Source organism: Ciona intestinalis, chromosome 14 (genome assembly GCF_000224145.3).
Source record: "Ciona intestinalis chromosome 14, KH, whole genome shotgun sequence".
Lineage (NCBI taxonomy): Eukaryota > Metazoa > Chordata > Ascidiacea > Phlebobranchia > Cionidae > Ciona > Ciona intestinalis.
In genome coordinates, this window is record NC_020179.2 from 3,706,521 (window position 1) to 3,723,982 (window position 17,462).

General features: G+C 39.4%; 3 protein-coding genes across 6 annotated transcripts in view; 1 reads left to right on the plus strand and 2 right to left on the minus strand.

Annotated features, from left to right (window-relative positions):
- Nucleotides 1-4,758: 4,758 nt before the first annotated feature.
- LOC100182470 (LIM domain-binding protein 2) lies at nt 4,759-6,977 on the minus strand. Of its 2 annotated transcripts, none has more exons than XM_002127548.4 (2): nt 6,778-6,977; nt 4,759-6,446 (listed from the first exon to the last, which is right to left on the minus strand). In XM_002127548.4, exon 2 carries the CDS (start codon nt 6,415-6,417, stop codon nt 5,302-5,304), a length of 1,116 nt encoding a protein of 371 aa, XP_002127584.1. In that variant the 5' UTR covers nt 6,418-6,446; nt 6,778-6,977; the 3' UTR covers nt 4,759-5,301. The 2 variants fall into 2 exon arrangements, with proteins under 2 accessions (XP_002127584.1, XP_026693469.1); XM_026837668.1 differs by lacking the exon at nt 6,778-6,977 and adding an exon at nt 6,609-6,636.
- A 246-nt stretch (nt 6,978-7,223) lies between these two features.
- zf(fyve)-6 (zinc finger protein 6) overlaps nt 7,224-17,462 on the plus strand; it is a 48,619-nt gene continuing 38,380 nt past the window's right edge. Inside the window, exon 1 of the mRNA XM_009862511.3 lies at nt 7,224-7,308. The gene's annotated coding sequence lies outside the window, so the exon portion shown is untranslated. The remainder of the gene's footprint in view (nt 7,309-17,462) is intronic.
- On the minus strand, nt 8,060-17,128 carry LOC100184840 (probable RNA-binding protein 46). Of its 3 annotated transcripts, none has more exons than XM_018814763.2 (5): nt 17,010-17,128; nt 11,402-12,437; nt 10,313-10,972; nt 9,972-10,124; nt 8,060-9,174 (listed from the first exon to the last, which is right to left on the minus strand). In XM_018814763.2, exons 2-5 carry the CDS (start codon nt 12,434-12,436, stop codon nt 9,016-9,018), a joined length of 2,007 nt encoding a protein of 668 aa, XP_018670308.1. In that variant the 5' UTR covers nt 12,437; nt 17,010-17,128; the 3' UTR covers nt 8,060-9,015. The 3 variants fall into 3 exon arrangements, with proteins under 3 accessions (XP_018670308.1, XP_002127144.1, XP_018670309.1); XM_002127108.3 differs by lacking the exon at nt 17,010-17,128 and adding an exon at nt 15,176-15,554; XM_018814764.2 differs by lacking the exon at nt 17,010-17,128 and adding an exon at nt 14,650-15,130.

Below are 17,462 nucleotides of genomic sequence, written 5' to 3' on the forward strand. Positions count from 1 at the left end.
GACTATGACGTAATGGAACCTGTTACTCGCTGTCTCTTTCTGCTACCAGCTACATAGATAGTTTCCGTCTGAGAAGCTTTAGCAATTACGACTGCACAATAGGCAGTAATATTTTCCCAATGAAAACGCTGTTATATGGTACCTTTCACACAGTTATTACATTACCGCATCCGAATTATATTGTGTTTTTTGTGGGATTCACAAATTTATTATCTCCTACTTTAAGGGGTGATAGAAATTCACTTTAACCGTTAAAAAGTTTAAACCAACCGTGTCGGTAACACCCCAGAGAATTTATTTTTGGCAATTCTCTTCGATATGCCCTTTGAACTGGAACCGAGGCGACCCGTTGCCGTGGATTTTAATTTCCTGTTTTGAATCCAAATTTTACCAGCACATTCGAAAGTATTCCCAAAGCGTAGACCAGCGAACGCGTACACCGTCATTACGTATGTACCAAAACAACAATTACGGTCCATCTTTTTCCAATATTATTGATTCCACGTAAAACGATCCGGATATTCATATAATCCCACCAATCATCCTACTTCGTAACAACACCTTTTAGCACTGATATGCCTCTTTCAATACACAAACGAAGGTAATGTTTACCGCCTATATTTCAGCTAACACAATACTTCATCTGAAAACAGTATTGATTTAAATCTATGACGTCATGCCTACGTCATACGTTGGTTTTTCAATCGATTCTGTCCTACTCAAACATTCGTCTTAAAATCACTGCTTTCTTTTGAATTTCCCAAAATCCAAGTCTGTGTTATCTGTTTTGATTTTTCACTCCGTTGGGTTATAGATTTTCTTTGATTGTTTAGCTTAGACCGTAGTGTTAGTTAAACATGATCAATTCAGTATGGTATTTATTACATACACTTCGCACGTTAATGTTTACAGTCCATATACGCCGGTACTTTATATTGTGTTTTTTGCAGGTAATATCACATTGTCATTTAGGGGAAGCTTAAAATTCTGTAACGTATGTTTCGTTGTCCTGCCCAGCGTACGTCACTGTGGTGATAGCTGTATCATTTCTCTCGTGTTTCAGAGATGAAGTTCTCCCGCTACTGTGCTCTCTATCATCATCTGCCGGGGGCTTGCATATTGGAAATAATCGCGACTTCCAGTTGGTGAACGAACATGTAACTATGATAATGTTGGCCAACAGCATGATGCTGTAAATGAAGTACCCCATGACGATGTTCTTATGACGTAACATGGTCACCACAAGAGGCGCTAGAATGTACGTGGAAATGCAAAGCAGAGTTGTGACGACAACCCTGCGAGACATAGAGCGCACACTTTGTGCTGACCTGTTGCTCAGTATATCTCTATGTCTCCACATTGGATATACAAGCAAGCCACCTAAAGTGACCACACACACGGCGCTTGAGATGGTCAAAAACACGATACTTGGTAGCACTTCTTTACCCACATATGAATACGCACACATAATGTTCTTGGTGTATCTAGCATCGCTGATAAATGTGAATATCCCACCTTGTTGTAAAGCCGCAACAACAACCACGAATAGAATGACATAGTTTAGACTGATGACCATCTTACTCTGCAAGCTTCTCATTATCCTGTGGGAATAAAACACTCGGATTCGAAGCCATAGAAGCAGAAAAACAGCAGCGAGTCCAAGATTGTAGAACCAAGTAGCTGCAATACGATAAATATTACATACAATTCTACCATCTTCATAACGAACCAGCATTGGGACTTGTATTGATAGAAAAGCAGCGATAGTTAAGACTATTGCTGCAATCAAAGTGACCGGGAGAAATTTCTCTGAATATTCGATGTTCTGTCTTCGTCTGCTCACCCTTCGGTGTGTTCTCACTTCATATACGATGCTCATTATCAGAAGATAAACAGTTACAGCCGCGAAAAATATGGACAAAATCTCAAGCCATAACCATTCCACCTCTTCGACGTATAAGCGGGCACGGTTCACGGATGTTGTGCTTATGTTAACTTCTTCTTCAGGAGCTAACGTCGTCATTTCAAACTTTTACTACTCCAACCACGTAAGTCTTTTTGTATAAGCTTATATGCACCGCAGTAGGGATCGGCTGCAGACTGAAAAATCAAGTTGAATTTAATTTTTAGGAGATATAGTTGGGTGGAAAAGATAGGACACCTTTAAGCACATAATATCCGAATATCATGATCGTGTTTTAAACAAATACTAACGGTCTATGGAAGTCGTTATAGGATACGGTTTTATAATTCTTTGAATTTTTTTACTACCAAATATGACGAGAAAATAGAATAACAAGGTGTCCCATCTTCCCCCAACCTACTTTATAGAAAACCTACGTTTCGTCCATACGTCCTGTCTACATTACATATCCCGTCTCACTGATCACACGCGAGAGTTTTAGACAAACATAAACGTATAAAGCAGCCCATACCCTTTTCGTACGTAGTATATATAAAACCCGAAGTTCGGTTTCGAACCTTAATAAAAATAACCACATACTAAACCTATATAAATGCCTAACCTTGAAAACCGTATGTGTATATGACACGACGACACCTTGGTGTTTGCGAATTTGTTTTCTCCTCTCAGGTGGAATAACAAAATTACGCACCCGTATCGTCTTAAGAAATCGTACCCTATGTTTCATTCCCAGTGTAGACTGATTATATTGCTCCAATAACACAATGAGTAACATGAAAAATTTATTCAAGGATCGTGTAAAAAACATTTTATACTCTCGTTATGCAAAATGCAGCCTCAAAGCGTATCATATAGCCGTATTCATATCCTGAAAACACCGCTTTGTGATTTATATCCAAACCCCACTGATGTAGAGCGTTAGATCGGTCTTATTTATGGCTGCAATCTAAACATCTAAATTTTTCCTCTTTAGCAAAAATCTTCATTTCCAATGAAGCGAAAAACACAGAATGACATTGACGTCTTTGCGAAATTGAAATTGAAAAATATCTAAAACAACAAAATGTGAGTAATCCCTGTTGCTGGCAGCTGTTTACCATGCTGTATGTTTTCATATATTAGCTATATAAAAACATATAGGCTATAATATAAATAACATAAGACTATTAAACATGCTGTAAACAATACTCGACGGGCAAATACAACGCGCGTCATGAGAGTGTTGATATCCATGATGCAGCACATATTAGTTGCTACGCATATCTATAGTATATACCTTATTGGGAGTGTAACGTTCATACACTCATGTCTACAGTTTTATTTGCTGCATGGTTCTGTGGGGTAAGATAAAATACTGTTAGCCTATAATGTCCCATATTCCCTGAACGTCTTTTAAACAATAAACAACGCCCTTATACAGAGTTTTTGAACCCCCATTTTATGTGGTAAAATAACGGATGTTTTGTTCCATACACGTGCCCGCCTATTAGTTAACACAAATGTAACTTTGTTCCTAATTGTTTTGTTTTTTTTTCTGTATGGCTGACGATTCGAACGATTCGGTCGATTCATTAGTGACCACTAGAACAACGCGTGGCAGCAACGTGTTTAAACTGGTAACTTCTTGGTTATAGAGGCAGGCGCGCTAACCACTGTGCCCTGCACCGACATTTTGGTTTGGAGTCAGGTTAGGAGCCGAAGTGTATGATGCTACCATTTGTATAATTTGTTTTAATAATCAACAATTTGTCCCGATAAGCGATGATAAATAGGTGATCATTATGACATATCAAATAGAACTCTTTACTTGTTAAAATAAATGTAGGTCTCACGGCCGATTAACCCGGCGCTTAGAATATATTGATGAAAAGACATCATAATTAATCAAGTATAAAAATACGGCTCTAATATCACGTTTCGTGTACCTGAAACCGTCGTCATAATTTATTTATCATCGCGGGGCCCATATTGTACAAGGTGGCTTCATACATTTCGTGCTTTCTAATTATCAACTGTATATATATATATAAAACATATAGTACTGTGGGGGAAGATGGGACACCTTTAACACATAGTATCTAAACATCTTGGTGGTATTTTAGGCAAATAACAACGGTCTGTGGGAGTCGTGAGGATACGGTTTTATAAATATTTGAATGTTTTTTGTTTACTATACCATAACTGGAACGAGAAAATAGAGTGAAAAGGTGTCTCACATCCCCCCTACTATATACAAATGTTTTTATTTTTATGACCGTTAATTCAAACAAATCAAGCGAGCTGCGATCCCAGTACCCTCTGGTTCAATCAAAGGTAATTTATTTTAATACCACTCGATTGTTTATTTTGGATAAAAAGTCGATCCGTTGTGTTTATTTATATTTAACTTACTCGGTAAAAGTTATTAAAGATTGCGGGTTTAAATGTAGTGCGCCGGAGTTCGTTTATATTGGGTAGGCTGGCTTCCAAAGCAGTGCTGTGGTCATACTGTGCCCTTAAGCGAGTTACGAATAATATAAATGCTTATAGTAACAACTTCGTAGTTACTTAATCTTACCACAACTATATCCAAATGTAATCTAGTCACACCAAACGCACAGACACGACCCCTCGTAGAATATAAGACTCCTTGTTAAAGTGCAGTTCTCAGTATAGCTTTGACGTCATGGAATGAAACAACGTCATTGCTCAATACTGAGTACATTAGTGACTACGATTTTTACTGGGCATGACCGCATGAGGTTCCGGAAAACATTAAAACTGTAAGATTGGCTTGTACCTATACAATACATAGGCATCTCCATTTCTATACAGCTGCAAGAAAATGTTACGAAAACATTTTTGTGGCAATTTAATAGCAGCACCATTGTTTTTACAAATATTATATAAACAACACTGAAATTAATGCTTACGTTCATATTTCATCAAGTCACTAATGTTTGAAAATACAAACATTTAGTTGTTCCATGGGAATAATTGATAAGAAGAAACAATTATGACTTTGCATAATTGAATTTAACACAAGATTAGTTAACAGTGAAATGGACATGATTTTGCAATCAGCTTCACTGTTTTAGGCAAAATTTTGAAATATACACTGTACTTGATGTTGCAATAGTTACGAGGTCATAGTCATGTTTAGTAAACATGTAGATGAAACAAATATACTAAATACAGGTCCTTGGATTGTGCATATATTTATCACATTTGGAGAGTTTCATTTTTGCACCAATTATCAAATTTTCATGTACATTATAAAAAACAGTTATAGACCATTAATTTCACACAGGTGCTTCATGAAAAATCCTACTAATATCTATGGAAAAATAACATCATCGTAAGCTTTGGATCATGTAAATTTGCACAAAAAAGAAAGATTAAGTGCTAGAGGATAAAGGTGGGGTGGGGTTAGGGGCCAGATCTGCAGGCTCACTTTTCGGTATAATGTTATTGGGCATTCCAGCACTTTGTGGGGGATGTCCTTGCCAACCTGCTGGATTAGAGGGAGAAGAAATGCTTGGGAAACTAGCAGCTGATGTATCATGCTCTTCAGACTTTACTGAAGGCCCATCGAATTGATTATTCTCCAATCTCGTGATCATTCTTTCATCTTCATCTCCAAACTCACAACCCATGAGTGTTGGTTCGCTGACCATCATTACTTCAGACGTTTGGAAACCTTTCTTTTTCTGTGGTTGACTAACATGAGGGGTGTTGTTGTTGCTGGAGTTTTTCCGCTTTCGTGACGGTCGTTTTGTTGGTCTGCTGGCATCAGTTGTTGGGTTTAGCATTCGCTGCCACTTTTGAAAGAGGCAGTTACGGAGGCAGTCTCGTGGATCCATGTTATAGGTTTTCTGCCTGGACATGAGCTCTTTCATTGGCTCAATAATGACGCACATCTTTAAGTAGTTAAGCATGGGTGGCGTGAGACCTTGGCGTGTTGTGTTTTTACATAAATCTTCAAGAATTCCAGGGTTTTGCATTGGGGCTTGTTTAGGTATGTACTCTAGGTGCGTCTGTATTGCGAAATGCCATGAACGAATTCTCATTAGTTCATCGGCACTAAAATCCACAAGCAAATGTCCTTCTGAACACACTTTAGTAGGAACAGGCTTGTTGTGGTGCATGACCATAGTTGCATGCTCACAGTCCAATGTTATTGTGCCATTAGCATTATTCATATAATCCTTAGGCAGGCGAAGCACCATCTGCATATCTATCACTCCACTTTCGAACATGGTCCTGAAAAACCTGGGAATTAATGTCCTTCCAATTGTATATCTCTTTAAACCATCCTCCAAGCAAAAAGATAGAGTGAGCATGGACTTATCTTCGAAAAACTCGGAAGCAAAAGTGTCCCACCATTGGTTGTCACAGTTATCTGTTCGTTCCTGCAGTCGTTTATTCATCTGATAAATTTTATAATCCGGTGGTAACATGATCGGAGGGTGTCTGCCATCCATTGTTGAGTTACTATTAGGTCGAATAGGCATCTCAAAATATTCAAATATATAACTGCAATCTGAAAAATAAAGTTTTTTAAATAAAACTATATACAGGGTAAGACATATTATTTTTAGGGGTACAAAACGATATGAAATACTTTTTTAAATAACACACTAAAGATAGTTTACATAAGCTGAAATGTATTTCTTTGATTTTGAAAGTAAACATGTTATCATACCATATAAACCCATATCCACGCGTTATTTCTACATCTCGAGCTATTTCGAAATGGTTTACATTCAATTTTCAAACTTAACACAGTTTCTAGTCGCTTTCAAGCTTTTAAAAGCTTTTAGTAACTTGATATACAGCGAGAGATGTCTCGTAGATTCCTTGCAGGAATATACCATAGAAATCTCGTTTCCAAATGCAGCACGCTTGATTTCACATGTAGTTGTGAATATGAAGATTCCTTCTTATGATGTATTCAAATGGTAAACAACATACAGAATTTTGTAGGAAATAAAGACACCCAAAAGCTATTTTTCACAAAACCCATTGTCACTTTCTGCATACAAGCTTAACCTGTTGTGGAAAAAGTGTGACAGAGATTCGTTTTTTCAAAACGTTCACTGTGATGTTTCTCGCTTCCAGCTACTGCAACAGTTATTTAGCATGGACAGATCAGAATTCGGTAATCATCAGTTATATATACCTGAAAATTGCTATTTAACGCTAAAGGATTACGCCTCACTTTGGTTTGTCGCTTGCCCTGCAAGTGCTTTAGTCCAGGAGGCAAAAGCGCCGGAGTAATCAACGCCGCGCGTGTGCAGCGTGCGTATCAGCTGGTACTTTGTAACTTCATTTAAAGATAGCGTTTGGTTGGCAAGCAAGTTGTATGTATAGTTTGCAATGCGATTCTTCACCTACAAGGTTTGGTAAGTGTGTTTTGCTGTTTTGTAAAGTACTGGAACATTGTTTATGTGGTATGATGACATTAACTTGAACCCATACGTTTAGGCAAAAGTAAAACTGTAATTAATGTTATACAGTATTGAGAATACTGTCATAGTTTACGCTTTTTGATTATAGTTTACGCTTAATTTTACGCGAATCGCGCGGTGGCGGCATTGGGTCATATTGAGAGTCATGCGAAAGGATGGCACGTAAAATCGTGAAGCGTTCCATATTAAAACAAAAATACATATACCCTTTATATATATATTTCATCAGCAAATACGACATATTTAGGTAAAGTTTGTTCATGGGAGTCGTGTGCGATGTATTTATATACACTTAAAAATCATAATGGGGCCAGTCTATTGACCGTACGTGTTGTGGTATAGGTAACATTGTATAATAGGGTAACGAATACCCCAGGCTACTGTACTAAACCTTACAGTGAGTCTTTGAAATTTGAACTTTGTATGTCAAGGATTTAATGTATATAGTATGGGGGAAAAGACGGGATACCTTCAGCACATAATATCCAAATATCGGCATCGTGTTTTAAACAATTAACAACGGTCTATATGGTGAGAATACAGTTTTATAATCGTCGTAAGGATACAGTCTTATAATTCCTTACATTTTCATAAATAAAAAGAAAAGGTGTCCCATCTTCCCTCACCCACTATAAATCTTACTTACGTTATTTGCGAAATCCTGAGCTAAATATAAAAACCCATATGCATTGCACTACATGTTGTATTGCCGGCACGTGACTGTGAAAGTGACAACGAAAAAGCAAAGCGTGAATATGTGATGTCTTATCACGTTCTATATATAGGCTGGACGTAACTATATGTGCCAAAAAGGCGAAAAAGGGTGAAAAATACGTGTAAAGTTCGCTTTAAAGGGCACTTCATTCACTTTTACTTTGCATCACACATTAGGCACAAGTTTAAACGTTACTATGAAAGGACCAAATACTTAAAAGTTCGACTTAAAAAATATAACACCAAGTGCTGACAGAAAAACATTAGGAAACGATACAGCCAGTTGGACATTTTTCCTGGTTGTACCACATTAGGTTAACGTAACAGCTTTGTGTCACATGTTACGTCATTAATAAAGGTGCTTTTTGTAGTAGATACTGTATTCAAAGGGCCGTATATATAAAGAGAGAGTACAAGCAGCAGCTGTATTTTAAGATTTATGTTGAAACGAAAGTTCTGTTGTAAAATGCGTTTGCTGGAAATGTGTGGTTTTGAGGAACGTTTTACGAAATATGTTGTTACAGTTAACTCCGCGATTTAGCAACTTAAAAAAAGCGATAAAAATGAAAAAAATGCGACAAATTGTCAAGTAAAACGTTTATGTTTTTTTTTCATTTTAACGTGGATAGCGCAATAGGTCTGTCGGCACTCTCCTGAAAACGCGTATATAATGTATACAGAATATAAAAAATATGTTCGCGAATGACGAAGCATTGGCATAACAATAAACTGGAACAAATGCACGAGCGCAGCAAACTATGACATCACAATAATAGCACTGAAACGGTGTAGTGTCCAGCAATCACCGCTATTCGAGAAACGTGAAGAATAAAAGAAAGTTTCGAATCTATTCGAACCAAATAAGGAACCTGGCGAGCTTGTACGCTAATGATCCTCGCCAAGTTGATGACGTGTTCTGAGGTGACGTCACTGGTACATTACAGTGATAGGTTGCATTATGTTTGGATCCATAAAACCCATAGGGATAGTAGGCGATGGAGTGGTGACTGGTACATACGTGGGCTGGTGGGTAACGGGTGAGGTGGGACTCGAACGTAGTTGGATCTGAGGCTGCGCGAATAAGCCCTGCAACATAGATTATGTTTATGAAGCGTTCCAGATAATGTAAATTATATTTATTAAGCGATTCATATAATATAGATTATGTTTATGTTAAACTAAAGGAAAATCCGTGTTTGATGCCTCTTACCTAAATTATACTGAGTTCAGTGGTTCTTAAACTTTTAATATCAAGGAATTTTCGATTTATACAGAGTACCTTTTACATATTTATGTGCAAAAGGCGCAGTTTTAGATGTAATTTGGGATACCCATTTCATTTAATCAGCAGTGTTGCAACCGTGTATTTTCGGATTGCTTTTGTCGGGTTCTATTTTTTTACGTTGATCTTGTTGTGGTTGTTTGCTCCATAAATTGTGTTTGTTAGCTTTTACGCTCTTCGCATTTAACGAGTGAATATCCCATAAGTTAAGTCGGCATATGTAGGACAAAGGTTAACGCTTTGCAACTCATTAATGATGTTCGTGTATTTGTTGAATGCATTTAAAATGCTATGCGGCTCGCAAATCGATATAAAAGCAAACATTGTGAAGTAATCTAGGCAGTTAAATAGCCGAACCTAGACACGGAGAGGTACCCGATTGATTGTGGCCAAATAAATCAATAACATAGGTCAACAATGTACTGCAGGTGGTGCAAAGTACGTCTTCGTCGTAGCTGTTTGTGCATGTCCCTTATGGGGTGACATCATGGTATATTATGTTGTTCACGCTTTAAATGTCATAGTAAGGGTATTTAAACAGTAGACCACCCGTTTGCATTTAAAAAAAAATATCATTTAAAAATAGAGATGCTCAATTTACCGGGTAGGGGGCTGCAGGGGCGCTTGGTTGTTGGAATACAGTAGCCATCGGTACTACAGCAGGTGTTCCGTCTGCTTGCAACGCAAGTTGAGATAACACGTATTCAGCGGCGTAGCTTTTCGCTTCTTCCACCGTAACACACAATTTGTTTGGCTGAAAATTAATTACAACGTTATATAAGGTGAAGGGTTAAATTTAATCACCGCGTTCCGCTGTTTACGTAAATTGATGTGTTATTTTAAAATCAAATACTTTTATAACCGTAATTCAAACGCAATTCGTTGTAATAACGGTTATATACGAACCGGGGTACTGTTTACTTCACTATAAGTTGAAATTACCTGAAAGTAGGGTTGTGTGGGAAAGATGCTTGCCAGCGCCGGTATTGATACCTTGTACAAGAATAACTGTCTGCCATCTCCTCCCGTGGTTGTGAGCAGTTGGTATGAAGGTGAACCCCACATTTGTCTTTGGCAAATTTCTTCAAGGATAATGTCAGATGATTTAACCATGGTTGGCACGACCTGGGGGATCGTCGCCACCTGAGCGACTTGGGATGCATACGTGGCGATCTGTTGACCCGCAGCTGCCTGACCGGGCATATGAGGTACGGTGCTGGGTTTGTATATAGTACCGATGTTTTGCTCGGTACCGGTAACTGGTATAACCGCCTGACCGTTCAAAACACTCTGTTGAGTAATGAGTTCAAGACCCGCGGTGTCAGCAGCTACAGGCCTTTCCTGGTTGTTTTTGGAATAATATCGTCCGTACGTTGCTTTGCCAGCGCTGTAGCCTAAATAACTGTTTCTTCCGCTTGGTGCTCGTGTTCCAGCTGCGCCTCGCCCCCGGTCGGTCCTTAGTCCGCCTCTGGTCGGGTATATTGGACGTGCACCCGTTGCGAGGTTGTACTGGCCAAGTGAATAGTACGCGATGTCATTGCCGTACACGCCAGCAGGGTAAACCAGCATTCCGTTCTGATTAACGACTGTAGGTGCCTGGACCTGAAAAGTAAAATACTATTATAGTACTGTGTAATAAGATGGGATACCTTAAGCACATCATGTCCCATATTTTCTAATCGTATTTTTTATATTTGTTATTCACAACTTTGTATTTCTTTAAATTTTGTTTTTTACTACTACCAAACGGGACGAAAAAAGAAGACAAAAACACGTTTCATCCTACCCCACCCTTTATATTATATTCCTTATGGGTGAGGTCCCATAGTAAGGTGCTTCAGGGGATCTGAGATTTAGGCATGAGTTTCTCGTTATCTCAAAACCAAATACTACTATACGACAAAGCATATTTTACCCAAATTTGGTTATTGTTTACTATTGCATTTGAAATTCCTTATGCCCGCTCTGCCATTTCCGAATATTTTAATAACATATCACTAAGAATAGCGCGTGAGTTTATACGGTTATTACCAGGGATTGTGTGGGCGTGCTCGTTTCTGTCCCGTTCAAAACTTTTGCCCCAACTTTTGCCATTCTGTTGTAATCACTTTTGTCCACCGGTTTAGCCAGAGTAACTTCTACTTCGGCTTGGTCTATGTGGGTCCCGTTAATTTTCTCCATCGCTTCAATACAAGCTTCACGTGTGCTGAAATGAACGAATGCGTAATCTCTTATCTTTTTCACTCGTTCAACGGAGCCAGGTTTGAATTGACTGAACACATTCTGTAGCGTGTCCTCAGTCGTATCCAGCATAAGGTTCCTGACATAAAGTACTTTCACTTGCCCCATAATTTCATCATCAACGTCTTGCTCTGGCTCAGCCCAGTCTACAGCTATCGGGTGTCCCCATAGTTGTATTCGGCCAGGAATAAGCTTTCTTCGAGCCATGGCGGCTGCTCTGTGGCTGTCATACTCCACAAAAGCGAAGCCACGATTCTTAGTTTTGTCCGAAGCACTTGGGTAAACTATTACATCAGTAACACCTTCCGTGACTTTTGTCATTTCAGCGAAGATATCGTCTTTCTTTTTCGTCTTAGGGATTCCACCCACGAAGAGACGGCAGTTATCTACACTGTAACACACGCCCAGCATACGCCCCTTTCGTATTTCATAATTGTTCAACTTTTTCACAGCACCTTTAGCGTCCGACTTAGCTGTAAACATCACGAAGGCGTATCCTCGGTTCTTTCCATCAAAATCCATCATGAGTCTCATCTCATAGATCCTTCCGGCTGTTTCAAACACCGGCACCAACTCGTCCTCGAATACGTCACGAGGGATTTTCCCCACGAACACTTCAGCGCCCCTTGGTGGCGGTTTGTTCTCCCACCCCGGAGGAGGACCCCCATATTTCCTCTGGCCGTTTTCCTGGGTGATAGAATACCCCGTCCTCTTCATAAGAGCAACCAAAGCCGCTTCATTGGGGACCCCAGAGAGACCATTCTCGTTATCAGGTCCATTGCAAACGGCCGACGTCTCATCAATAACCATCTCATCCGCTGTCATTCTACAAAAAAATACAGAAATTTCTTTTTTACAAAACAGACGAGACATGAATGGAACTTATTTATTTATATTTTGACGTAGCGTGGCGACGACAGTCGTTATGACACAGGTGCTCTGTTTCGCAAACTTCGTGTCAGTTTACGAGTTACCACGTATATGTAACTTTTGGGTATACCATGTAAGTTGTAACAGGTTTTTAAAATTGCGTTTACCGCTAAAACGTAATCTCACAACCGAAACACCAATCGCCGGAGGTTTATGTACTCACAAAACAAGATGACTAATACTAAACGAGATATATTGAAGTTGGGTAAAATGGGACACTTCTTCATTCTCTTTTATCGTTCCATTTATAGAAGCCAACGAAAATATTAGCAATGATATATAACGTTAGCTCCGCGACTTTAAAAGAGCATTTTTAATTGTTAGAACACGATTAGGATATATGAGATTACCGTGATAACGGTACCCCATCTTCCCCCATAGTAATATATGTGAAACATCTTATATAAATAACTATCGACGATAAAAAAACCGAAACTTTGAGTAACCACTGGAGGGACGCATCAAATTAGCTCCCCAAACACAAAATGGTTGACGAAAAACTTATAATTCCATTTGAGAGTATATTTTATCACTATTTCAATAAATTTATTTTTTATGTGCGTGCAAGGCGTCGTTCATCCGAAAGATCTATGTGTTATTCACGCGTCATTAAGTTTAAGGCGCACTGTCATCATTTTTCCTCACTTCTCAAACAGTTTTTTCTCAGCCTCGTATATTTTTGCGCTAGACCAACCTCTGGTTATATCTCGCTGAGCTTTCGTTTATTTGCAAGCTAGCAAGGAAGTTATGACTAACTCGGTGTTTCTCTGCACATGCACGCTCACGCACGCACACACAAAACCAGCAGAAAACAGGCAGTGTTTGACGCCGCACACGCAACGAGGAACTACCTCCCACCTAAGAGAGGCAGCAAAATCCGTTTTCTTACTCATTCTGGTCGCGTCGATATAAAACGAAGACGTAGGTCTATTGCTGGTGGCGTCACTTCACTTTCCGCAAGCTTAACCAATAGAAACCGCTGGATCTAATCAATGACCGGATATTCGGTGTTAAAACAAACGCTACATTCAATTAACCGTCAGCATAAACCGCCAAGCTTCATACCTTAAACTTTTCTAAGCAAAGTTTGTCAATACACCTCCAAGTAATAACCCGCGAATTCCTGATTTAAATTTACAAAACACCCGCTGTGTGAATTTACCACAATAACGTGAGATCCCTTGGCTGGCCATGACAAACACGAAGCATAAAGGACGGTAGGCAATAGCAGTAGACTCCAGCGAATTCGAACTTAGGCTTTTGTCCGCAAATTTCCAAACAAGCGTATACGGAGAAATCGCGCCGCGGTACGATTGTGCGGCACAATAGAAACTCGCTTGCGCCTTTTCGGGCAAATATTAGAAAACAAACACTCTTAGTTTTGTCAACTCGATTTTGTGAAAGTTTGTGTTAATCGGACGAAGGCTTGCCCAGACTTTGATTTTAAATAAAACTAAAACGAAAAAACATTGTTCCAGTACCCGAGCACATCAGCGTTGTCATAGCAACCAAACTCAAATTAATAAAATAACATTTAACAGCCACGAATTTACGAAGTGTCAATAAACACAGAAACAGCGCAAATTATACCTGCTTCCAACGCAAACTTATACAATATAACACCCTCTCATCATAAGTGGAACCATTTAGGATCAAACTATACTTCATTATAATATCCTATATCTCTGTTCGCACGGGTGTATTGGTTTATGGTGTTCTTTATCGCTGTGGATAAACAACTTATAAGATTCAATTTTAATTTTTGTGACATTTTCGGTCGTAAAACATAGAAACGGAGTCTACATGTCTCAGAAATTTTGTACAGTTGTACTTCAATCTTCGCAACGTAACGCAACATTGAACGTAAGTAAACAACCACCCATACAGACCCAGATTAAGTCGGTATTATATAGCAATACAACAGATAATAGGAACCTGTAATTTGTCCCCAGCTTTACTGTTGGTTAAGATAGGCGCCGTCACAGTTTATTTCCACACGGTTCGCGTAGCACGCAGTTAACACAGAATACGATCAATATTCCGAAGTGTTTTACCATTATTTATTCGATTACAACGTTTACCACTGTATAACATTGCGCTATGTTTACCTCACATAAACACTTTGAGTTTCGGTTTAGACACAAAGGAACCAGCAACGTTCGACAAAATCCCGAACCTAAGAAACCCGGGATTTGGGGAGGACAGACTGTAAATTCCTAAGCCTAAGTCTTACTGTGAAAAAGCAGGTGCCAGTATCGCCTTATTGCTAACAGCAACAAACACTAGACAATCTTTCCACAGTTGTATACTCAAGTAATATCCTGACCAAACGGAAAACAGTAATCTAGCTTGATATAAAAACCCTGAGAATCTCGATTGTCCCTATAGGGTTTAACATGCACGGTTTAATTGTCGCTACTAGTTTTACTTTATCTTCTGTAAACGAAACGTATCTCGTCCTGTTTTCATACCAACAATGCGCTTCAGTTTTAAACGTATAACGATTTAAAAGTTTTAGTTCTTGCGCCTTCAAAGTGAAACAAAACCTATTTACTTCTTGCCTACAAACTGAAATCAGCAACTTTCACTTCATGATACACGTACACAATCCAATGACGTCATCAACAAACTTACTTTACGCTGACGTCATCATTACGTCGGCGCGCCATTTTCTCCGGTGCGTAGCCTCCCGATGACGTCACATCGTGCTGCCATGGTATTTTCCTTTTTACACCTCCGCCCCCAGCTGATTTTCCATCCATACGTATAGGATGAGTTGGTAGCAGTGTACCAGTAGGTTATAGAATCCAGCAGAGCGCGCGATGGTCGAACGACTGTTACGTCACAATAATAGACTGAGCTACTGCCAGTGCTGCCTACAGGTTTTCAAAAAATGGCCTCCCTATCCTTCTGAGTTATATTCTGAGAATCAGCAACAACACTGTTGTTATATTTTTGCGGAAAGATAAACGGTAACACTTCCCTGTCGTTTATACGCATAGCTCCATATGTGAGCGGGCCTTCTAAATGAGTAAACACTGTGCAAGCAATAAGCAATCAAAGCTTCCGCTTCTTCCTGTACTATAGTAGATAGCTACCCTGGTAAGCCATACAGTACGCTGGGCATATCTCAAATAACATTCCACTCCATCCTATGCAAAACACCCAACGCTAACGAGTGTGAATAAATCTTAGCGCTAATCGTTTGAAACTTCCTCTTCTAAAACCCCCTGCCTTCCCTGTGTTAAAGATAGATCCTCTCACTGCATGCGCGTCACATTGATACTCGCTCACTACATATCCAGGGCCGTGACCCGTACATTTGAAACCGCCCGATTGTGCCGTGTGTTTATAGCGCTCGCGAGAAAAGATCAATTTCTTTAATATTTACCAAGGCCGAACTGAAAGCGTAGGCAGCGCACTCTCTTATTATTCAGCGCACGCTCGCAACCGAATATTCATATGCGCCCACTGTACAGAATTCGGGAAAATCAGTTTTTAAAGCGCTCGCCTATTGTCGGTTTCTTGTTCATCTAGGTGTGTGAAGCGATAATACACTCATGGTTTGTTGCGACGCTCTTTGTAACGTTAAACAAACACTATTGTTATTTCTTTCTGAGGTCCGTTTGAGCGAATATAACGCTCTTCGTATCGATTTTGCTTTTTTTCGGTACGTCGGCTAAATTAAATTCAATTCGCAAAGAACAAGGTCCAGTATTGGCAATGTTCACGTAAGTGGATATAGAAACCATGACAGGGTAAAAAGCGGCGTGTACCATGACGTAACCGCCATTGTCCGGTCCATCGAAAAGCGACGCAACGCTCGTGTCAAGCTCTATTGGATATAAAAGCGTTTCCGCGGATCCAAAATTATCCTTGGGCAAATTTTCTGTGTCCTAAAATTTAGCGACTTCGACACAAGTCAAAATACGACGGCCACTTTACTACTGACCGTTTCCGGGAGATTTAAATCCGCGCAAATAACACATCCATGGCCCAACAGCGCCTTCTCACGCCGAAAGTCAATATAGCTATTTTAGATTCCCATGTTTACGGTAGCTAGGCTGTTGGTACCTAATCCTACATTATTGGCCTACCCAATACATGTTTTGCTAACTATTAATAGCATTAGACTAATACACATACTTCCTGTTATAGCATGATGTCCACATTTAGAACGACTACATAAACCACGTAAACAATTCGCCTCAAATTGCCCAAAAATGGGTTTCCGCAAAAACGAAAGTTTGTTTACCCGTAAACGTATTTGTTTCAAAATAAATAGTGATGTACTACAGCATGAAATGTTGTTACCTGTCCAGATAAAACAGGCTCCGTAATTCTGCTTTGCCCTTATCGGATCTGTTTTCAAAATGCAATGGGCCAGAAAACGCAATTGATGATCGAAATAAACGATCCTATACGGTTGGTAAATACTGTTTATCGAAATAAGATAACATGGGCTTACCTCTGTATATAGTTTCGTTGCTGTTTTCTTGAAACTTGCCTTTACTCAAGAAACCCTATAACCAGTGATAATTATACAGCAGCTTCACTGGCAGCTCTGTGTAAAATTGAACACAACGTCAGATGTATCTTTCAACTCTTGTCAAATATCCTAAATTCCTTAACTCAAAAACCAAGCACTTTTTGCTATAGAGAGCAGCTCCTGTCTTCCGCTTTCAGAACGAACGTTGCTATTTCAATCTCATACCGGTCGTTCCGGTGAGTGTATGGTACCTTCATGCAGACGAGCTTACATTTAACACACCTGCGTTTTACTATGCGACCTTTTTCAAGCGCGTCTGTAGACATTACCCACAAGGGCATTCACCCGACCTCGCTGCTTCGAACGCTGCACAAAAAGCCCAAGCTGAATATTACTGCCGTATCCAAGCATATAAAACAGGATTGATTTTAA